General features: G+C 38.9%; 3 protein-coding genes across 4 annotated transcripts in view; 1 reads left to right on the top strand and 2 right to left on the bottom strand.

Moving 5' to 3' along the window:
- Positions 1-16,504, bottom strand: part of psmd1 (proteasome 26S subunit, non-ATPase 1) — a 31,782-nt gene extending 15,278 nt beyond the window's left edge. Inside the window, exons 1-16 of the mRNA XM_020081071.2 lie at positions 16,311-16,504; positions 15,224-15,267; positions 14,914-14,987; positions 14,396-14,565; positions 13,960-14,168; positions 13,595-13,738; positions 13,038-13,264; positions 12,710-12,770; positions 12,462-12,590; positions 12,273-12,361; positions 12,069-12,147; positions 11,789-11,962; positions 11,396-11,507; positions 10,835-11,031; positions 10,423-10,518; positions 9,728-9,792 (exon numbers count right to left, since the gene is read on the bottom strand). Coding sequence (XP_019936630.2) covers positions 9,728-9,792; positions 10,423-10,518; positions 10,835-11,031; positions 11,396-11,507; positions 11,789-11,962; positions 12,069-12,147; positions 12,273-12,361; positions 12,462-12,590; positions 12,710-12,770; positions 13,038-13,264; positions 13,595-13,738; positions 13,960-14,168; positions 14,396-14,565; positions 14,914-14,987; positions 15,224-15,267; positions 16,311-16,326 — 1,886 coding nt within the window. The 5' untranslated portion in view covers positions 16,327-16,504. The remainder of the gene's footprint in view (positions 1-9,727; positions 9,793-10,422; positions 10,519-10,834; positions 11,032-11,395; positions 11,508-11,788; positions 11,963-12,068; positions 12,148-12,272; positions 12,362-12,461; positions 12,591-12,709; positions 12,771-13,037; positions 13,265-13,594; positions 13,739-13,959; positions 14,169-14,395; positions 14,566-14,913; positions 14,988-15,223; positions 15,268-16,310) is intronic.
- Positions 1,626-7,831, top strand: htr2b (5-hydroxytryptamine (serotonin) receptor 2B, G protein-coupled). Its single transcript, XM_069521892.1, has 4 exons — positions 1,626-1,771; positions 2,170-2,787; positions 5,730-5,930; positions 6,475-7,831. The coding sequence occupies exons 2-4, from the start codon at positions 2,526-2,528 to the stop codon at positions 7,431-7,433; spliced, it is 1,422 nt and encodes a 473-aa protein (XP_069377993.1). The 5' UTR covers positions 1,626-1,771; positions 2,170-2,525; the 3' UTR covers positions 7,434-7,831.
- An 899-nt stretch (positions 16,505-17,403) lies between the features above and the next one.
- On the bottom strand, positions 17,404-20,864 carry LOC109625256 (uncharacterized protein C2orf72 homolog). 2 transcript variants are annotated; one of them, XM_020080417.2, is made up of 3 exons: positions 19,826-20,864; positions 18,881-18,994; positions 17,404-18,547 (listed from the first exon to the last, which is right to left on the bottom strand). In XM_020080417.2, the coding sequence occupies exons 1-3, from the start codon at positions 20,589-20,591 to the stop codon at positions 18,453-18,455; spliced, it is 975 nt and encodes a 324-aa protein (XP_019935976.1). In that variant the 5' UTR covers positions 20,592-20,864; the 3' UTR covers positions 17,404-18,452. The 2 variants fall into 2 exon arrangements, with proteins under 2 accessions (XP_019935976.1, XP_069377994.1); XM_069521893.1 differs by having other exon boundaries at positions 19,830-20,777.
- Between the last annotated feature and the right edge of the window lie 3,286 nt (positions 20,865-24,150).

The raw sequence follows: 24,150 nt of genomic DNA on the forward strand, positions 1-24,150 counted from the left end.
ATACACAAAGTCTAGTTTATAGGAATTAAGGTGTCTAGGATCTGAGATCATTTCCATCCAACCTGAACCAATAACTACATTCAATGAATTACTGAAAATTATGTGTAAATAAGTAAAGGTTTACCTGTGTTTTGTATAAAGATGTGTGAATAACTAAAGTGGCATGATTTTAAAGCATAATCTCCACTGGTCTCTTTTAGAAGCTTGACTCAACCACTACAATGAGGATTTTACAAGATCACAAATGGCAATCACTGAGAGATCTAGACAAACTTTCAATTTCACATCTGACGATATAGTTTATTTTATTCTGGTTGTGCTGACTAGACTATAATGCCTTTAATCACATACATGTGATTCTGGGACATGGGTTTTTTAAAAGATGACTTGATTGAACTATCATGTACACTCTGAGATGACGCTGAATAACCTTTGTTTGACAGGGTGACAAAGGAGTTTGCCAGCTTAGTGAGCAAGACTAGAGTTCATTCTTAAAATATGCCTGTGTGGTATGTATTTTACGTGATGTGAGCAAAAGTCAACATACTATAATAAGGATTTTCTCCTGTAATTGCTGTGGGTCAGCTTACAGTATGGTTGTTAGCTCAAACAAACTAAAGATGCATTTTCTTCTGCCTGACATGAGAATTGTATCATAAAAGAAACAGAAAAATACCAAACTTAAGTCATTTGAAAATGGTGACCAAACAAAGCACATAAAGGAGGTATGGGGACATGTTATAGTTATGTTAGCACTGTCAGGGAATTAGGGATAATTTTTCAGCTGTCTTTGGATAGTTCTATTCTGGGAGACTATAGAATCAAATGTTTCCTAATGTGAGAAATTGCTAGTTGCATTTCTCACATTTTCTTGGGAGATCCACTCAACATTGTCTGGTTTCTGTAAAGTAGTGATTATTTATTGCTAAACATTTTAATGTCCAACATCTCCTTTTAAAAGTAAATCAGTGCACAAAGAGAATGTGCACTTTCATTTGTTAAAACCAGAAAGATAACAAGGTACACATGGTCTAAATTTTGGACTTAGTCATCTAAACAAAATTAAGTAAAATTGTAATTTAAATTGAAACATGAGCTCATTGTGTACAAAAAGGAAAATCGTTGGTGTACAAATACCTCATAAACACATTGAAGGCTTCTCCCCATACACCACTACTACCTCCCCCACCACTTCACCCGCTTTGAAAAGAGGAGAGAACAGAAAGTGACATATATAAACAGTGGGACGCCTGTGTTGAAGAAAACTACCTCCCAGAACCACTGGCATGTCGCCAGCACCAAGACGTTCATCTGTTTTGTGCAGAGTCTGACTCACGGACACAGCAGAGAGGGAGGGAAGAGAGAATGAGAGAGTGAACAAGACGGGAGAGAGTGTGAGCAGATCTCAGGCTGTGAACAAGGGGCAGCAACTGGAAGCGGGAGAGAGGTAGAGAAGCCACACATCTGAAAGTATTAAACCTGTGATCGCGGTAGGTGATGCGGAGCAAGACTGGGGGTTCCTCCAAAATGTGGCAAAACAAATTCCACATCATGGACTGCTTCAGACAGAGACAGATTTAGGCTTTGCAGCTGAGGGAGGGCATGTTTTGTCACGCTCTTACTTGGTGGAAGGTGGAAATATAAAGATGAGAAAGGAAATGTTGAAGAAGATGTAGAGTTTATCAGCACAAAGTTTTGCTTTAGTGTAAGGAAAGACTTGTAGCACCATCGGGACAGGTCAAAGAACAACAAACTTAACTCTCAGGAGCAGGTAAGAAACTTTGGCAAATAATGACTGGTTGTACCTTTATTAACAGTGTAATCCATTCCAGAGAAAAAAATTGTACATCTTTGTAGGTGAACAAGTTTAGACCGTAGATTGTGAGACAAGTCTGTGCTTTTTATTTAGAGCATAATAGAGATTTTCTATGCCCAGTCTTTGTTTTCAAACCTTTTACTAACTAGTTATTACAAACCCAGCAAAAATGAAAAAAAGCCTGTGAGTTATAACACCCTATATTTTCCAGTTATGGTAAATTTCTTAATAATGTGGAAACAGTAATAATCACCACAGAGGAAGGACCTCCTTCATTTTCCAGCTGTAAACATCTCATTATGACACCATTATACAGACAAATTGCTAACAAGCTTTCGATGTTCCTTCAACAGACCTGTTTGTTCTTTTAAGAGGATGCACTGGGTGACAGAGCTTCTACTGCCTGGGAAAATGAGGACGCCTGGTAACATTTCACTGTGGAAGTACTAATCGTGTTGGGATTACTGCCAGCATTGGAGTTTGTAGCGTTGGACCCATTTTCAGTGGATCCTCTAGTGATCATTAGCTTTTCCTCTTGGTTTTTTCACTTCACAAGGGATGACACATCCTGTTCACTGATCCTAAGCTGCCCCACACTACCCTTTTGCCCTTGCCTGTGGGACCCAGTGACCATGCTGACCGAGTGTCCAACACCAGAAAGATCAGAGCCCCGACCCACGCTCAGACCAGCTGTGACCTCTACAGCAACATGTCTCAGGCAGTCGCGGCTCCACTTGAGACTAACAGCTCGTGGCCAGGAGAGGAGTCTGGGGTTCAGCTGAAATGGGCTGCCCTGCTTATAATCATGGTCATCATCCCCACTATCGGCGGCAACATCCTGGTCATTCTTGCTGTGTCCCTCGAGAGGAAGCTGCAGAATGCCACAAACTACTTTTTGATGTCACTTGCCGTTGCTGATCTACTGGTGGGACTCCTAGTGATGCCCATTGCTCTCGTCACTGTTCTCCACAGTAAGTCAAGCATGGGGCCATGTATTAAAAAACCTGATGTAATTTATCAGCTTTAAACAAAAAATAAATCTGTGCTATACAAAAGAACGAGATACATGACTGTAGTGAGAGACAATGTCCTTGTTCAACCGCCAGATCAACTCATTGACACTTGATATATGTTTAACACAACGTCACTATATTGATATCTAGCCATGTTTTAACTATTTTTAACTCCTAAATGGGTTTATAAGGCTTTGTATAAAAGACCTATAAAACCCAGTTCACAATAGTTCAAAGCAACAAGGTTTTAAAGTGAGTGTGTCTGTGGGACGAGAAAAGTTAACAATTTTCCATTACATCTAAAAAACCTTTTACTTGCCCTAACATGGAATGATGAAGAAAAAAGAAAAGAAAAAAAACACACTGCTCACCCATTATCCCCAAATCTACCAAGAATAGCAAGTCAGCATAGTTGCAGGAAGTAAATAAGAATAAAAATAGTTTGTGACAATATATACAATTGCAACCATGATTAAACAATTTATTTTGGATTAAATCTAACAAGAGATAGCTGGCAATCAACATGTTACTTCTGAAAGTCGCATACTTTAAATTTACTGTGACTCCTGGTGTAGCAGATTATTACCAAAATTCAAATCAATTAAGGTGAGAGTGCTGGTGGTTGTACAGGATTTTTGGGGAAATCTTTTATCCCCCAGCAATGCAAATGCAGGACAATGACCTAGATCATAATTATGTCTCGCACATTTAACAGCAGAGTATGGAGACACTGGGCTATTTCTTTTTTTTGACTCTACATTTACAAGTATTCAATGAGAACTGGATGTATTACAGAGGAAAGCCTTTGCAGGTCAAACTGGTCACAGCTGCAGCTTTTATCCATCTCATCTTGATGCAGAAGCTACATGAGCAAGAGACAAGCAATTATCTAGTATTATATATATACTTGAAATAAAGCTGCCCTCTACACGCTGTCCAAATGTTTGCTGTAAAAATAGGACCACAGCTGGCAGAGTTTTGACATCACATTGTGAACGTATTTAACCTAAATAATAGATGAAGCAGCAACTCAACTGTTTACTTTCACCTTTAAACACACGTCACATATCGTTTTAGCTGACATTTTTCTCCTTTTAAAGTTGCTTTAGTTGCGGATGTTGAGAAGGTTGTCCAAAACTTTCAGAGTAATTTATCAGAAGAAAATGAAAGCTCAAAATATGAATAAAGGGGCATTAAAAAAAAACTTTTACTTGTGATTCTCTGTGACTGAGAAAAGTACCAAGAGTTACAGCTTCATTCAATATGTGTATAATAAGTGTGAAATGAGTTTTGAAAAGGACTAAATCTCCTTTCATGTAATATTTGGAATAAACCTAATTGTCACAGTTAGCTTAAACACTTGAGTGAAGATTGCATTTGAAAAAAATCAAATCTTGGCAAATATTTTCCAATGCAAGCAGCTGTTATTACTCTCCTATTTAGGGAGATGAAGCTCACAGTACCATGGTAAGAAAGGAGTGGTCATAGGGACGTAAACATGCACAAACATTGCGTGAAAGGAGTTTGAAGATTCAAACTGTCAAATGGAGGATCAGTTTCTCATGGGAAGCAAATATTTCAACGCACTACAGCACAGAGTATAGTGACACAGAGTATATATATATATATAGGTCATATATATATAGTTGTCCAGCAGCATATCATTGGTCTAAAGGCACCAAACACTTCCCAGTCACCAAAACTACGAGTGTGGAGATATTTAGTTTCAATTCTAAAAATGAAGATCACAATGTTACAAAGTATATATAATATAGCACTGGGTCACAAAAGAACTATCAGAAAGATTTTTTTGAAAGGACCAATTATTTACTTTTCTACCTCAACTGTACCATCAAGGCACTATCTCTAATACATTACAATCATAACTGAGTAAAATGCTTTACCTCTGCCAGCAATTTAGCACAACAATTAAATATTATATTTCCCCTCTTTAAGAAAAGAGCTATGACTCAGAGGAATTGTGCAATGTGCTACATATTTTGGTTTGGTTCATTTAACACAATCCATAAAAAAAGATACCTGAAGAAAAATACAACAAAAATTTGCAGCAAACACAATTACAGTTCTTTGCTAATAAATTTTAATAACTAACCAGCAATAACTGGATTTTATCCTTTTAAACAGATTTTAAAGTGACAAATAAAAATGGAGAAAATTTAGGGAACAGTAATGATAAGTTACGCAATTCTCAATGAAATTTCCAGTTGAAATACATTTTTGCAGAGCATAATTCTTAACTTTGGCCTTGCTAGTACACGTTAATTAAAGCTGGTTGCATTACGATACTTAACACTTTGTAAAACATACAGTGAGTCTGCTTTAAGAATGATTATGAGTTCAAGTATTTGTCAATGAATCCAACCCCATGAAACAGAACCAAAGCTATGACTCAAAAATTCCAACAAGAGTGAAAAAAGCAGTGCAAGAAACAGAAGGGGAGGTGGCACAACAAATGAAATTTAAGTAAAGGAACAGTCTTTTGTTAATGGGTGAAGGGACAAAAGCCAGAACAATTACCTGCCAATTTTATGCCTGGAACAAAAAATAAACACTACTGTTGAACACAGTCTCCAGCACATCTACATAAAGAGCTTTTAGCTCCATAAACAGTCATTGAACCCTACTTTTTCCAGTAAATTCACTACTCACAGAGATAAACAAACACCAATCTTTTGCATGAGAGCTACTTTTGATCTCTTGCCATTGTGGTACATCTTCATTAACAGACAGTCTGCAACACTCAAGCTCTTTTGGAATCAAAGTGGGTTGTACATTATAGTTATACATTATAAAGGTTTCAGAGACATTACCACAGATAAACGACGTAGAAAATGAAAGAAAACAGACTTTCTAGATTAACCTTCTCATCTTCTCTTTAGACTCTGGCTGGCCTCTTCCTGAGTTCCTCTGCCCCATCTGGCTCTTCCTCGATGTGCTGTTTTCTACGGCATCAATCATGCACCTATGCGCCATTTCACTGGATCGCTACATTGCCATCAAGAAGCCAATCCAACACAGCCAGTACAAATCCAGGGCCAAGGCAATGGCGAAGATTGCACTGGTGTGGCTCATATCCATTTGTAAGCACATCAGTACCGATTTCCTTGACTTTTTGTAGCACAAACTGTTAAGAGTATGATTCATTGACATAAAATCTAAGACCGGGTTTACAAATGGGGAGATTGAAAGGGATAATCAGAGAGCCTCAGAGATGTTACTGATGATGTGCCAAGAGGACACAACTCAATTTTCATGAGACTGGAGTTCATTCAAAGACCAATATAGTTTGTGCATCCAAAGCAAGTTACACCCCTGTGAGCACTTGGTTGTGAAAAATAAAGCATGAATACATTTTGTTGGTCCAATATGTTCAACATCTGATTACTTTAATTCATTAAAAAAACAAAAAGGAGATCCTGAAATCAGAAGTTGCCACCCTTTCATTGTATTACTGTTACTACCACTTATGACACAGGTATATCTTTCCCTGAGATCAAAAGCAACACTACAGCAGCTGGTGTTGACAATATGAAAAAAAAGAAGAATTAATTCCACTTTTCTAAACTTCATCAGCGCAAGAGGCCCGTGTCTTTGCGAATGCTAACTGTTGTCATCATTTTCTAGGTATCGCCATCCCAATTCCAATTAAGGGACTCAAGAACTACCACCTTCCCAACAACATCACCTTCAACAGTAACCACACATGCCTGCTGAAAACCGACACCTTCAGGGAGTTTATCATGTTTGGCTCCTTGGCAGCATTCTTCATCCCTTTGACCATTATGATGGTCATCTACCTTCTCACTGTACAGGTGCTGCGCAAAAAGGTTTATTTGCTCAAGTCAAAGGTGACTCACCGCTTTAGCTCCCCAACAGTCTCCACAGTTTTTCAGAGGGAACAGGGTGCGCCCTCACCTCAGACTGAGCAACTGAACATGCTAGACAACAGACTTCCCAGGATGCAAGAAAAATCTAATGCAGCCACAATAAACTCTCCTACAGGAGGTGAGATTAACTTTCGTAGAATGTCAACAATGGGCAAGAAGTCAATGCAGACTCTGAGCAATGAGCAGCGCGCCTCAAAGGTGCTAGGCATAGTCTTCCTTCTCTTCGTAGTGATGTGGTGCCCTTTCTTCATCACCAACATAACCTCTGTGTTATGTGCCAGCTGTGATGTTGATGTGATTGCCCGCCTCATGGAGATATTTGTTTGGGTTGGGTATGTGTCATCAGGGATCAACCCATTGGTCTACACGCTATTCAACAAAACCTTCAGACAGGCATTCGCGCGTTATATCACTTGTAATTACAAAAACATTGCTGGTCATGAGCCAGGAAGCCACCCAGGGGCCTCAAATGCAGATTGGGCCCACACACAGATTTCATTCAGGTCTTCAATGGCGGCAAACTCTAAACTATTCATGAAACGAGGAATGAAAAATGGCATTGGAGCGGTGAGCTATCAAAGTCCGCTAAGGTGCAGACAACCAACCACACAGTCATCCAGTTGTGTTGTGTTAGACACAATGATTCTGACTGAGAATGAAGGTGGTAAGCATGAAGAACATGTTAGCTCTGTGTAGATATTATTACTGGAAATTATCCAATTAAATAGAGAGGAGATCAGATTTATGTTGCAAAATTATTTTTCTTTTAAAGACAAAATGCTAAATTCTAAATTTAGAACTTGTTTTTGCAGAACAAATCATTTAAGGCCAGGACTTACTGTACACTACACAACAAAATCTAACCTGCTGCTGATGTTTGTGAAGCAAAACAAGGCAATGCTACAAAATATGTCAAAGCATTAACACTATGGATTCAAAGACAGAAAGATAGTTCATATCACAATTGCAAAGAAAAGAGTTAAAGTTCAGGCCGCCAGATGTAGGAATGCGAGTAATGGAAACACCATGAATACCTGGAAGCTCTTATGAATGCAGTATACGATGTGTATGGGCTATCTAAATATGCTGTAAAACATTTCAGACAACATGCTTTCATAATCAGACAACCACAACTCAACCTTTCAAATCTCTTCTGCAATAGACACAATGCATTGCACTCTTGAAATGATACGTATTGTATTTGCTGGACCTTTGGGAAGTGCTTTTGTATGTGTATTACAGCCTGATGGTGACATAACAAAAAAGTATCCAAATAAAAAGATGCTATATAAAAAAAGAACAAAACTATAAATAAATGAAATGATTCCAATTAAAACAAACTGCTGTCTTAATGAACTGAAAAAAATAATTATACCAGTTCAAAGTATCTGTGTCAATATCAGCAAGTAGAAATGCCTCCTCCATGAATGTGTTGATACTACCTCAGAAGATCTGCAAATACGATCATTTAAAAGTGACCCCACAAACCACTACGTCTTTTGAATAATAATAAGACAATTGTTACAAATCCAAGGGCCTAAAGATTTAAAAGGACAAGCAAGAAAACTGTACAAATATCAGAAGCAATTTCTCAAGTCCCTATATGCTTGATAATATCAGATAAAAGTGTTTTAAGAACAGTGCAGATACAAATACAGTGTATAGGATTTAGTGGCAAAGTAGCATACTGCAACCAACTGAATACCCCTTCTGGCAATTTTTTAGGAGAACCCAAGTGAAAGGCTTTCTCTCCAGCCAGTGTTTGATCTGTCCATTCTGGTAATTATAAATTAGTTAGAAAATAAACTTACATTCCATATCAGCTAATAGAGCCAATAGATCCTTTACGCTGGTTCTTTACACATACTCAATTCAAACAGAGCCAACAAAATAGCGATTTGGATAGGGCCTCTGATTTTGCTATGTGACATTGGAGTGTATCAATTCTTCATCCATTTTTAACAAACAGGAACTCTGTTGATTTATTAAGAAAATTGTAAAACATTTAAACTTGGAGATGTCCAATTGTGCAAGTGAGCATGTTGGAGGGATGGAAGGAGTTTCCTCGAGTCATTATGGTGGGAAGCTGTTCTGGTTCAGAAGTCAGAAGTCTAAACACAGCAAAGATTTACACATGGTTTATCTAGCAGCCAATTGATCACACAGAATATCACATAGCCTTTTTTGGGCTTAAAAATGTACACCATGACATTTGTGCACTGGCTATGCTCTGTGTTCAACACTGCTCTGGTCCCTAATGGCTAGTTCCCTATAAATAGCCAAAGATGAACATGTGTGAGTGACAATGACGAGAATGTTCAGCCATGGAATACCTTCCATGAAGAGTAGATAATTAGAGCGTACAAGGGCAACGGAAACAAGAATTAAGATAAAAAATTAATGCTTAATTTTAACAAAACAGGAATAGTTGCAATGGTTGCTGATAAAGCAGTACTATCTCTACACTGGGCATAAGTGCAGCACCACTATTCACCTTAAACAAACCAGCATTTTTAAGGGTTTTAATCAAATTAGGTTTTTATGAGTCGTTTTGTATGGAAAGCAGAAAACAAGAGAAAACATTTCAATGACACTGTTGTGATGAACACAACCAAAGACATTACCCTTGTTATTGTACAATGGAATCTATTTCAGATGTTATTAAAAGGGGTTTCTAGAGCTGGCTATGGCACAAACCTTTTTTAATGCCAGTTTCAGTAGAGTAACTATGTTTTAAAGCTTTTCTAAACATCATCTTGAGGAATATAATATTGACTTCACAAAACTCTTTTTAGATTGAACAACATTAGCCGAAGTTGACTAATATGCCTGAATGCTTTATTTAGTCTCCACACAAAGCAGTGTGCGTGTGTTTGTGCTGGGGATAAGGAACTGGGAGTTTGGCCAGTACATTGAGGCTTGAAAGAGAAAGGATATACAGAAACTAAACAAGAATATTCTTCATTCAATTAATTCAGTCTGGATCCTACCTGAACAAGATGAAGCCGATGGACTCGACAGCAGCCCTTCTGACGTCATCGTTTACGTCACTCACCTTATTTAAAATAAGTAAAACAGTCAAAAATCACCAAAGCCAATACGGAGACTCATCAAATCCTATCAACATCAATTAACATCAACATGTGGCCTTATGGGTCACAGTGTGAGGCACATGCTCTACCATGACACCTTCTGATAGCTTGTAAAGGCACCACCTACAGGACAACATGTTGAACTGTTCACACCTGTCAATTATGTTTGGTTTGCAAATTAAGCCACTGAGAGAACATTGATACATACATACATGAATCCTTAAGTTATATTGTCATCAGTTTAAACTACCATCTGACAAACCAGTTCTTTTCCTTGTTGAAATGTAAGTGCTTCATTGTTATGGTGGACCTAACAATTAGTGCTGGTTTTATCAAAAGCTTTCAAGACTTGATGGATTCAGAACTTCAATTTCAGATTCAGAAACTGATCAGAATAACACTGTTGTTGATGTCTAATCCGTTAAGAAGAGTCAAATGTTTTATTAGAATAAATCTTTAAGAAAGATGAATCAGTAACCAAGTATACCAGCCACAGTTATGCAGCCCTGGCTCTTGGCATCGGCTTCACTGCCAGCAAGATAAACCTTCCTGAAAAACTGTAGTGAAGAGGACACATAACAGGAAATACTCACCGCGACATGTAGCAGACGCCGAATGGCCTTGTTGTTCCCAGAGCCGCAGTAGGCCATTCCCACAGAGTACATTCCAGAGCGCCGCAGGATGGGGTCCTAACATTGACAGTGAGAGGAAGCAGAGCTTTGAGACTTTGTGTCTGGATACAAAACTGAGAACAACATAAATTGAGTCATTTACCACATTCAGGTCTTACAGAATGGTTTCTGGCACACTGTACAGAGGTAGAGTCTCCCATATAATAGAAATACACACACAAGCTGGTTTTTCTAACAGCCTCACAACCATTTTTTTTCCCCAATTCAAGCTGGGTTCATTGCATGTATAGTATTTTTATATGTAAAAGCTGCAAGAGTGCCACAACAGCAAAGTACTGCATGTAGATTTGCTCTGATTGCATTTCAGCCTCACCTTGTCTCTGCAGAGGCTTTCAATGAGGGCATCAGCCTCCTCCATACGTCCATACATCACCATGGCGATTCCCACTGCCAGGCCACGCAAGATCTTCTCATGCTGTGTTTCCTGAGCGTAGCCGACCATGTCCTCAATGGCCTGGGCTGACTTGGAGCCCAACATGACGAGACCCAGAGCCAGACCTGCAGCTTCACCTGAGGGGTTACACATTACCGTTAGCAGGGTGTTTTTTTCCCCCCTAATCAACAGATGTTTACTTGTGTATATTACTGAGCTAGATTTAACAGCAATCCATGCATGTTAGGGATGTTGCAAAATCACTACCCATTGCATATTGTAGACCATTTTGTCTCTAAATTGGCAATTTTATGCTTATTATTTTCAATATTTGGTTTTAAACTATCAGAACGGGACAAAAATATTTAAGATTTAACATTTTTGAGGTTAGGTAATTTTTTGGAAGCTGAATCCTGAGAACCAAAAACTACCTCCTCCCTGCTACCTCCATACTATTCAGAAAGGTTTTCAGTTTGGAGATTTTGTCAGTGGCCTACGCACCAGTAACTGCATCATCCTGGTACAGGTTGGATTTGAGGAGGTCGTAAACATCCTGTCTGGCTGTGCCCAAAGCAGCCAAGCCAAGGCCAAGAGCACCACCATGACGGACGATCTGTACCACAGAAGAAGAGCATGAGCGATGGAACACAAAACAAAAATCAACCTACTGACACAGTGACTTAAACTAAATGGGTTGTCTCAGCTAAACACTTATCTGAGGCACTAATGTTTTATCTTTATATAATTGTATTATTTCTTTGTTCTAAGTTTTAACTTTATAGCAATATAGAGACAAGAGTAAATTTAAATAACAGGAATATTGAGGTTTTCTAAACTTTTGCCCAGTAGTGTATTTCATAATAAGCAGAATTCAAAGTAAACACCAACACTCACATCATTGCTTGCGTTCTTCAGCTGACTGAGCAGGTAGTCAATAATGTCACCACCATGATTGGCATGAATGAGTCCCAGAGCGTACAGGCCCCCTCCTTCCTGGTAGGCTGAGCCAGGGGAGGTGTCTTTGGGCAAGTACGTGGCCATTAACTGGAGAGCCTCTTTCTCATGGCCCTGAAAAACACAGCATGTTATATTCAAAATTAAATTTATTACATCAATAATATGCATTACATTTTTTTTCTTAGAGTATACCATCATCATTGTGAAATATATTTACCTTGTGGATGACACCCAGACTTGCTGTTGCTGTGAACTTTGCCCAGTTGGTGGCTCTTGCAAGCCATTCTAAGTTTTCTCTAAAAAAAAGTAAAACAACAACTTTTAGTCCTAACTTCACTTTGAGTAAATATGTTTCTCAGTCACTTTGTGCAATGTAGGAAATTGATTGTTGTTCCTCATTTGGTTTAGCCTACACAGTTACCTGAGGAACTGGTCACTTGTTGTTCCTGTATGCATGAAAGAGTTGGCTATTACTGTGGCTGTGTGGCACACGGAATTTCGGACTGCATCCTAGAGTGATAGAGAAAGAAATCTCATGCAGTAGCTTTAACAACCCATTGAGCAGTTCATTTGACCATGTAAACAATAATTTGTATGTTTATCTACTTACCTTTGTGTTTTTGAGAATCATTAGATCTGTATTGTTATTTCGAATTAGAAACTGCAAATGCAGCTCAATGGCCATTTCCCCACTGAGGATTTTGATCATCTTGGCGTTCTGGTCTTTGGGCTCATCTTTCTACAAAAACACACAAACATAGCCGATAAGAGTTGCTCTGTGTGGATAAAAAAATAAATAAATTACAGACACCTGGTATCACAAAAGTTTTGACATACAAGCCAATCCAAAGAACTTACTATTTCTACTGGCTTTCCAGCGGGGGAGCTGCCAGCTTTTTCTTCTGTTTCCATTGCATCACTGGAACACAGTAAAAATACTTTATTGTATTGAATCACCTAATTTGAAGCAACTAATATAACCAAGTGTAGGTTGAGTTTTAAATTATTATCTGAGGTCCCTCATAAATGTACTGTACTTAAACTTGAAAAGCAAAAAGATGTCAATAAAGACGCTAATTATATAGCCCTCAGACTTGGGTTTCAGGACCCACTGCTCGTGAACGAGAGTTCCAGGTGGTGCGTCAACACAGGTATTGGTGTATTATTGTTTTCTATTCCTGCCCACCTTTCTTTGTCAGGTGTGGGCACAGTCCCTGTATTTGTAGAGCCAGGTACAGCGGGAATCGGCGTTCCAACAGTCCTTAGGTTCTGGATGACAGAGGAGAGGAACTGCTGACTGGCGCTCTCGTACAGGTCAAAGCAGATCTGATAGGCCATCAGCAGGTTGTCCTCCTTCACTAGCTTCTCCAGGATGTCACTCACAGCCTGTGGGTCATCCAGGAAGATCAGGCACTAGAGAGAAGAGGACAAAAAAAAAAAATCAGATGGAGATTTTAGGTTCACACTTGATGGGGATCAAGTTTGTTATGTAAACCAGTGCAGGACAGTAGCTATATTTCATCTGTTAGACTCTGGCTAAAAAACAAGTCATTAAATGTATATATTGAGAAACTAATAATGGTCTAGTCCTAATTTCATTATAGCAACACTGCAAGAAATCAAGGACATCAACTGGTAGAAAGTACAAAATGTAAAGGTTCTTGTCAAATTTTCAAACAATCAATGACTGGTTGCATAATCATAATAATTATAATCTGAGTTGGCTTTGTATTTGATGTGTACCTGGCAGACATTGATGAAATCAGGTTTCTCCAAGTTCATGTAGAGCTTGACCAGAACGCGCAACACCTCATTACGGAATTTCTTGTTCTGCATTAGCGACATGCACACTTTCAGGCTGTAGGCAAGGAGCCCGCTCACATCGCTCTGCATGAAGAGATAAAGAAAAAAGTAACAGTTACCAATGTGTTTCATGACAAAGGAGGAATAATTCTAGACAGTCAGCAGCAGTAACTAGAACCTGGACTCCTGTCGAGAGAATTATGCTTGTAACAGTTATGTATCCAGGGCTCAACAGTGCAACCATTTCATTTGTATTTGTAAATAAAAATAGAAGTGTGCAAACAAACAAAACAAAAGCTGCTGACCGAATCCAAGATGGTTTTCTCAAACATGTCCAGGCGCCTGGTCTCCAAGGCGATGCCAATGGCCTGCTTGTACTTGTGATCGTCAAGGCAACGCAGAAACATCTTGTTGACAATCCCTTCGAGGCGGGGATCAATGCTTTTCTTCTCCTCGTCCTCTGGCAGCTCAGCATTCTCGACCCGCAGCTTGGTGTAGTGGTCAATGCATTTGGCTGGCAGACAAAAAAAAAGAAAAGAAAAGAGGGTCTTCATTTTACAGCAGAATTCAACTCCCAGGTTCAAGTCAACATCTTATTCCATCGGTAATCTGTTGTCTTATTAACTTCACACTGGCACACAAGAGGTTCACAGGTTCAGGTTCAGAGCAGCCTTAAAACAACAGAAATGTCACATGGTCACCAAAAAAAAACAGATCGCATGATTTTTTGGGTTCTCTCACCAATGATGGTCTCAACATATTCTGAGTTGTCTGTGACATTGAAGAGTTCACCAGCACCAAGAGCGTAGTTCAGAGATTCCTCAAAGGCTCCCAGGTGGTAGAAAACCTTAGAAGCCACCAAGGCAGCGAATGCTCGACTCCGAAACGTCTCATCCTCATACAAGACCTCACTGTGAGTAGACAACATATGGTTACAGAACACAACAATGAAAACTTGCACCAAGAAGTGGTATTTTTTTATTACAAATAAATGTATATGCATCACCCAATCAGTATAAACTGTGTATTCAATTACCCACAAATAGTTTGTGCCCGAGTAGGAACTAGTAAACTACACTGCCCTGCTACATTTTATCTGCCTCTGTCGTAGTGTGTGCTTGTCACCACTTATAAAGAAGGCGATACAGGGTTTGCTGCATTCTAAATTAAAAACGAACCCAGGAGTGTAACCTAATGTTCCCCAATGTAAATTTTTGTGCATCAGTTATAGTTTCAAGTCATAACGTAGTCATACTTACATTTTATCTACAGATCCGGAAATCTCAGCCCAGAAGTCATTCACAATGGAGTCTAGCTTGTGCAGAGCAAACTCCTGTAAATGAGACAGAGTTGTTTAATTTGGATATTTTACATATTAACTGATGCATTACTCTTGCCCTTTATGAAACATTTCATGGGAAGCCAGTGCCATAAAACACATGTGTTTATGCTCTTATGTAAAAACTGGCTTATAATTTCTAAACAGCAGTGAACATGACATAAAATGAGGTTATCTCAGATTGATTGATTTTAAGGCATCTGGTGCACCACTCTGGAATAATGTCTTACCTTGAGCTGTGGCTCTTCCTCATCAAGGAGTGAAATAATTCCAGCTGAAGTAAAGGAAATAAAAAATGATTGAGAGGTTGCTCAATTCAAAACTTTCAGACACCTTTATCTCTTTGTTGACACTTGATCCTATGAAGTCAGAACAGTTAAATGACTCAGCACGATTACAGTAAAACCTGACTAGATTGTTTAAGTGTCAGTTATTTCATTTCAGCAAATGTTGCCTACTATATATATTAAGGTTAAAACTGATGATTATTTTATCATCAATCTGCTAATTATTTATATATCAAAAAACTTCTGAACATCTTAAATTTCTTCTGGGTAATCCAAGTACCCAGAAGAACGTAAAACGACATTATAGTATATATAACCTAAAAATACATTTGTAACAAAAACAACAAAGAAATGCAGGAGGTATTTTCATTTGAGAGGAAGAAATTTAGGGGAAACATAATATTGTCTTACAAATGATCAATGAATTAATCAAAAGTTAGGTTTATTTGTTTGCTTATCGACTCATCTATAATCGTTTAGTCTCTATGGGAGCAGCACAAACACTTCCTGTTCTCAGGCGCTAATGGTTGCTGACCATAGATGACAGGTATTTATCATTGACACGTTAGTAAAGTAAATAAATGGAGACGCGCTACGTTTACTGATTTAAGTCCAAATCTGACGGAAAGAGTAAATGGTTGAATCTGAACGTGATTTGCAAATCTTCCTCGACAGGAAGCTGCATTAAAAGACCCATTACGTGGTGGTTCGTTACCAAGATGAAAGCTATTCTTGTGTTTTCATTATAATGAACATGATCTTCACTATCTGAGCAGCAGGGATCATAGCAAACACTGCTAGCATTAACGTTACAACAACTTTTTAACTGCTCCTGTATATTGAGACTGGTTCAATTCAACGACACGTTACATCAAACACACGTTAAAAGACGTTTGTCCATGATGGAAAACATGTAATGTAAATGTACTGTCACCGGTGAACATTGCTACATTAGCTCTGTGACTCAGCTAATTCAATGGTAGCATGCTAAAGACAAGCTAGCGAAATGAAAACACGTTGTACGACTTACCGGCAGATGTTATCATGATTGGCTCTTTATTTCCTCCTCAGCCCCAAGAACCTGGTGCGACTGTGGAAGTTCAAGAGGTTTAATGTCCGAGGATGAAGAAGATGTCACAGTTTTATTCTCAGACACAGAGAACCCACAACAACCAGCCGCTGACTTCTTTTTGTCTGACACTGCAGGTCCCCTTCTAGAGGACCTCAGCTTAGCGTGGCCTCATTTGCGCCTGATTAAAAATACACACTGAACTATTATACTACACTATCCAAATCCTCGTCGATTGTACCAACTTGCGTTTGCTTTATTAAGTGAAATATGTTCTCGCAGCTTTTCATCGTATTTGAAAAATGATTATTTAGATGTAGTAATCAGACATATTTATGGACAGGCATTTATGTGGGTCGAATAATCTCCCTATGTTGGGTCATACATCTATACTGTGTGTGCACCTGGTGTGCACCTGAGTGAGGTCAGAAAATAGTTTTCCAAAGACAAAGATAACATTTACAATAAGTCACTGATTGAGTTTTATCCCTTAATCATTTTCTCACAACTGTCTGTCAATAATATCAATATATTAAAACAAGAGGTTGTGAGTGTTTTATTTGGAAATTAATAAAAGTGTATAGTAAGTTTTTTTAAGGAAATAGCTGCCTTTATTTCTAAAAGAAAAAAAAGATGGAAAAATGTCTTGCTTGCATCCCTTAACTGCAGGTAGAATAGTAAAGACAAATTCTATCTAATTGATCTCATCATAGGCTTGGCCAAACTTGTATATATAGAGAGAGATACACAGACATCATCTTTTGGGTTGCATTAAAAACAATTAAAGTTACATCTCCATTATTTTTAGACTGCAAGTAGTATATGTGTGTCAATTGGTGTTGCTATTTAAGCTGAGTGTTGACAGTAACCCGTGTATGCAACATTTGGTTTGGTGGTGCTCACTTCTACGTGCGTCCTCTGTGTTTTCTTATTTAGACTGGTGACAAAAAGGGAATATGAAAGAAAAGGAAAAGAAAATATTTACACTGTGTACAGTTTTGTAGTAGTTGTCAGGTAATATGTGGCATTGTCTGTGTTGATTGATGGATGAATATTTAGTGAAAGAATGTAGAGAAAGTCCTTCTTATCAAGAGATATACAAGATGGGTTTATTTTTATAACAGACAATTTGTAGCATACATTTATAAATAAAAAAGTGAAAAGCAGACTACTCAGTTTCTGTTAGAGAGAATGCTATTGATAATAGCACTCATGTAAAGGCACAAATCCTGAAAAATAAATCACAGGGTCAGTAAAAATAAGAAGAGTTGGGCCACTTTTCACAGTTACCCCTGTTCTCTGTGCAATTAGTGAAGTTTTTCTTCATTAGATCTAGCTCTAGATTAGTTGTGCAATAATTTAATTTAGCACAATAGAAAATATGTCAAATGTACACATTTGGTTAGCACCACTTAAGGAACACCACCATAATATTAGTAATACTAGTCTAAAACTAATAGTTAGGATCTAGAAATACTAGATTTTGACACAGGGTCCCTTTTAAAGACTGAGCTTCAGTCAGGTACACTAATAAAGTAAAACTAATTTTAAGACTTCTATCATGTCAGTTGATACTGTGATGTAATTTTCCAAAATAAATGTTAATGAGCACAAATAAAATAAATGCAACTAGCACAGACCAGTTGATAAACAGTAAGCCTAGAGTTTTGGGGTCCCATGGAGCAGTTGCCCGCATTGCCCAGATGTGGATCTTGTTCTGTGTTTGACTGTGCCTCATGTTAAAGTTGTGCTTGTGCTGTAAAATGTCTACTTCCAATATTCTGCTGTCTCTGCCTGCAATAAGCTAACGTACAAGTCTCTATCTGAACATCTCTTCCCCCCCCCAAAAAAACCCTGACTTGATGGGATTCAGCTTGTATGACTGCTCTACACATAAACAACAATCAGCAAGATGGCAACAGATTTGACTGTCCAACAAATCATTGCTTCAGGAAATGAATCACGTGGGCTCAGAATTGGGATTTTGAGCATCATAAGGAAACCCTGCTTTAAAGCACTGCAGCATCATGAGGCCAACTTCACAGTTAAACCAGGATTGTCCATAGCTATAGGCCTGCAGCCATAAGTTCACATGTCCTGACATCAGCTGTCACCCCAAGGTGGTTCTCCGTTCACATGGCACCCAACAGTCACAGAATTGTTTTTTTGCAGAGGGATGCCTTCTTCTAGACTGTCTCCTGAAAAACAAATAAAATAAAGTTATGTACAATGTAACCGGAGTTTAAAGAAATGAATACAAATCTGTGCTCTTTGCTATAGTTTCAATCATGGTTAAACATTTGAATTTTAAAATTAGAATGCTCTTAACATTGTTGCATATAGATTCAATCAACCATGCCTTTTACCCATATAGTGCAATCTGAGATATAAAAACCAATCCCAGGAGAACAAAGATACTCTGTTGTATAGATAAGGAAAGAAAAGAATAGAAAAAGGGAGGTCTAAAGAAAATGGTCAGTGGAAGTGGAAATTCCTGGCTCTGTCAGTCTGAACAGGGATGAAGCAGCTACCTCTTTGCCTGCTGTTCGTAGAGTTGTTTGTCTGACCGCTGCCTCCTCTTCTCCGATGCCAGAACAAACATTGGAATGGCCAGAGAAGCGGGTTCCCTCTATTCCTGGTATTATCTAAAAGAAGCAATAATAAAGCATTTAACAACTTGGCAGCTTATCTAAGGGCCTGCTTGTTTCATGAATGCTCCTTTTGTTCTCGTGGCCTTTGCAGCCAATGCCTGGGAAGAAAAATGTGTTTAGAAATGTGCAGTCTCGTGAATGTCATGGACTGACCTATATAATGGAGCGCACCAACACAATTTACAACAGTGTTTGCAGGAACTTAGATTGTGGTTGAACTCATTAGGGGTTTAACAATTGTCCTATCAAAATCAATGCAATTTCATCCCCCAGGATATCATTATAACTACATATTTAGGTACAATGAATGATCCTATGGTTTTCTGAATTAAAGGCGTTGTTATTTCCTTTTCAGTAAAACTACATATACACTGTAGGATTGTGTGTTATATGTACAATATAGGGCCATTATTTGAAGTATCTTTACCAATTTTTGATTTTGGCTGTGCATCATCAAACTGCATGCTGTCCTGTTTAAAGATACCAGGGTTCAAACTCCATGTCAACAAACATTCACCCTGCTGATGTTCTTGATGTGCTCATACTTGTGACTGGATATTTTCCCTATCAGTAATAATTACACATGAGCTGCAGGGTTGTGTGACATCTGCACAATATAGGCCCATGATTTAAATAGTCAAATCTGAACCAATTTTCAATTTTGGCTGTCAAATATTTCACGCATCACCAAACTGCATGGTGTCTTGTTGACAGACCTCAGGGGTCAAACTCTTTGCCAACAAGCATTTGTCCTGCAGACATGTGCTTAGCCAAAAACGGTCAATTCTAAACTAATCACAAACTTGAATACGTGTCTTATTACACCTGCTGTTTGGGACGAGTGTACAACTCTGCAGGTGTTTCTCTTGATGCTGAGCATGTTGGCCTCTGTGTCCGGGATGAAACAGTCGCTCCATATAGTCTCTGGCGGATGTTTATGGAACACTGAGCGGATCAGACTCTCCAGGAGCTGCGCGCACCGACGCGTCTCGGCGCTCTCCTGTCTGGCGTGGATTAATCCAATGAGAGCCGGCTGCGCGATACTGGCACGCTTCGTGCGCGCCCTGACGTCCTTCAGGATCTCCTTTAAGCACAGCTCGCTGGATTCTTTACCGACAAACGTCTGTCTGAAGATGAAGATGATGATGGGCGAGTCTATCGCTCGCTTCACGCTGGAAATGTTTGCCCTGCGCGTCGCTGTCCTCTCAGCGGAACCCGCGTTGCCTTTGCCGGAGCCCGTCTGCACCACCGGGCTAGCTCCCACATCCAAATCTCTGGGCCTCTCCGTCAGAGGGATTTCATTGCTGCACGTAGCTGCCTCTGTCTTGCTGTAGATGTGGTTCTCGTTCGCAGTGTCTTCTGGGTTGTCTGGGGAGGAGGCGTGGGGTTGCCCATTGCTTCTCACATGGCTGCCTCTGTGAAACATGTCACGTATGAACTCCTGCAGGATCCCGGCGTCCTCCGCGTCCTCCTCTTTGCTTTCATAGACATCACTGACCAAGTAAATTCGCTCTTTCCCGCCGAGCAGAGCCACAGTCTTCCGGAACTCCCTCTCCTCCTCGGGCAGCGTGTCCTCCACAGACTCTGTCATCCTTGCGCAATTGGCGCAGCGCGGGTCGGTGCTTTATTTACAGCAGAGAGTCCGGACGTTCACAGTCATGACCGGTAAAGTGCACAGCAACTTCCTCACGGTCACATTCAGCTCCACCAACAGGGAGGGGACAGATACCCGGCGTCTGGTGCCATTGGCTCGTTCACTTCATGGGGCGGGGTCAAGTGTCAGTCACAGGAACACAGCAGAGACATTAAAATGATCTTGAAACGCATCTGTCGTTTTGTTTCACAAATTTTAGAAGATATATTTTTTCCCTTCGTGCATCCTCATAATATCAATGAGAGTTCCACGTCCACAAATGCTAAAAACGAAACCCTCCTCTGTAAAAGGGAAGCAGGCATCTGTATTTTGGCTCATTGTCTTCCTTCTAAAATAGAAAACCAGTAAAAACCTTCTATCTTTGCACCAAATTTTAAATGTTGATATAATTCATCTATATATATATACTGTATTTTGTGTATTATCGCTGGCCTTGTTTATCTGTTTATTTCAAGTTTATTTTTAAATCTTTTAAAATTCTTAATTAAACACAAACCTTGATCTAAAATATTTTAAAAAGGAAGAAGAACAGAGTATATTTATTTAGCGTTTATTAATATCCTTTTTGTTACTAATGTCGCTTAAATAATCATAGAGATTCTGGGGTTGACTGTGGATGATGACGTCTCAAGGTGCAGAAGCTGCTTTCTTTATTCCCACAATTCTCATAGTGAAGAGTCCTGGCTTCCCTCCATTGTTGTAGAGTCCTGGCTTTTCAGAGAAAAGGCAGAAAAACAAAGACACAACAGTCATAAGCACCAACTTCAACACAACAGCTTCAAGTGTCTCCCCTGCTTCTTCAAAAACTAGTTTCAGTGGTACTCGACCTCCTCTTCATCAGTAGTGTGCAGAGCTCTAGAGACACTAATCTTTTAATCCACACATTCCTGTTAAAAAAGTGCTGTCAGTCTGAAACGACCAAAGTTCATAGATTAAAGTCAAATAACTTCAGCTGCTGAGGTTTCAGTTGCTGAACTTTAGACTCTGTGAGCATTGATTATTGGGGAGGTGAGTTTGTAGTTTGGTTCCCTTCACACACATTTTTATCAGTCATTACAATCTAACTAATGAAGTAACTGATGTGTTTTTCTCCTAAATCTTATGGAAAAAACACAGTTGAACAAATCTAACACCTCCAAGCAACATGAATTTCTTTCCTGAACAGACACCACGAGGGAATGATTTATAATTTGCCTTTAAATTAATATCTACTGACCTGTTTGCTGAGGGAGAGGAGGAACTGAGGGTCAAGAAGCTCACTTGGACCACTGAGAGATACACGAAGACCTAAACGAACTTCAAAAACAAAACAAAAAAAGAAAGAAAGAAGAATTTCACCATCAAAATGACACTAACAACTGTTGACAGATTATATTCAGGTCTGGCCTGATCTGTTGTTGCATGCTGGGTTATAGTGAACTGATTTCAGCCTTTTATCCAAAGTCAGATATCAATGTCATTTTGCCTTATTCATTCTGATTCTTGTATCCATATGACACAAGACCAGAGGGAAACAAACAAGAATGCAGGCGTTAATCGATGCCAGCTTATCTTTACTCGAGATGACCTTTATTTTCATGACATCGTGCTGTGATTTGTTGAACGAGGGGGTGTGGTGCAGTTGTGCAGTTGTGCAACCTGAGACTTTGTTGTCTGACAGTAGATCTCTGAGAGATGAGAGATGAGAGGTCGTCAGGAGGTTCAGAGGCAGATCAGAGTCTCCAGCGTCACCAGAGCCCGAGCTGCTTCTTCTTCTTCTATGGACGTTATTCTCTGTCATGTTGGTGTCATACTGCATCTGCAGTGACACTGGCCGGACTGTGTGCAGAAGAAAGGACACAAAGTTATGAGCTTTAGATTTTAAAAAGTGAAATGCACAATGAATATGCTGCTGGAAAGAATATTGACTTGGCCTGGCTTCCTCTTGAAGTAGATACAGAGAAGCACTGATAACCTGGAGTGAAGGCATTCTGTAGGAGTGGTTGTTTATCCGATGACCTGGAGGCAGTTCCTCTCCATGGCTCCGATTCCTGTGAAGAACCTGAGGATTTGAGTTTAGTGAACGTTAGACCAACAGAATCTCTCCTGCTGATATCGTATATGGTTCCAAACATGAGTGATTTGACTTTTTAAACCAAAAAGAAACACAATGACGAGCTGAACAGTCACAATGATGATGTGTTTATGCTGAAGGTATTGACTTCTGTCATTTTAGGTCACGGTATAATCCAATTTATTTTAGGACAAATACTCACAGTTGAGTATCACAAAGTGCTTTAACTGGTTTTTTACTGCATTTTACAGTAATTTGTTTCTGCTTTTCCTCTGGGCTGCTTCCATTTATGTTGTGGTTTAAATGTTCCATAATGTCCTTAAACAACTCTGTTAAGTCGTTTCACATCAGTCAGAGCTGGTTAAGTTATTTAGCTAGTTGATTGTGTTGTATCTATTTAGTGATTTAGTTTTTCAACATATGTATTTTTATTTTACTTTTCAAAAAATATTTGAGACAAGCTAAACTAAATTAATCTAAACGATGTGATAGTTATTTTTTTGCTTAAGAAAAATCACTGTATTAGTGTCAGATTATTAAATAGTAAACACAGGACTATTCAACCAAACAAATCATTGTTTTTATGGACTTCTTATATTCAGAAGTGTAAATAACTTACCAGCAAATAGAGTCACCAGAGGAAGTAAGAACAGCAATTTATCCAAAGGAATGAAGATCCAACTTCTTAACCTCAGAGCTACAGAACAACTTGTCCTCATTGTCACAGTAGAAACGCAGCTCTGGATGAGGTGTTTCTCAGAGGAAACATTACAGTGTTCCAGTTTCAAAGTAAAACACAATAGACCAGACCTGGAAGTAATGGTGTAATATTTCAGCCAGGTTTCATCTCCTAACAAAGGCTGAGACACGGGGGAGAGGGCGTTCCATGTGTGGAAAAATATAAAAGTAATATACAATTTATATTGCAAACTTAATATGACAAAACTTCTTGTAAAAAAGAAGGTCGGCACAAGATACAGTAAGAACTTAAATGCTTAAAATTCAAAAGAAAATCAGTTTTTGTCACATGAGATATTCAACATTCATCTAACATATTGAAAAATAATATCAGCAAAACAACCAATGAGCTCATGATTTGTTACACAGATGAAATAATGTAGAGCACATTAACAACAAGCCATGAACAAAAACGCTTCACAGGTGTTTGTTTATATGCAGAACATAAAACTGCACCGACCTACAGATTCATACTCATGTTTCCACGAGTTCCTGAATATAAAATAACTAAAACACACATTTAACCGTTTACAGCAATGAACTGCAGAAGGTTGTCAGGAAGATCTCCTAAGAAAATATCCTCTTACTGAAAAGCAGTTGCTCCAATAATTTCATCAATATCACAAGTTCCAAGCATAACCTGTAGATGGCAGTATTGTATAATATTTCCAGGTTTCAATCTCAGCTGTTTTTCTGCAGTAAACG

Source organism: Paralichthys olivaceus, chromosome 3 (assembly GCF_024713975.1).
Source record: "Paralichthys olivaceus isolate ysfri-2021 chromosome 3, ASM2471397v2, whole genome shotgun sequence".
Classification (NCBI taxonomy): domain Eukaryota; kingdom Metazoa; phylum Chordata; class Actinopteri; order Pleuronectiformes; family Paralichthyidae; genus Paralichthys; species Paralichthys olivaceus.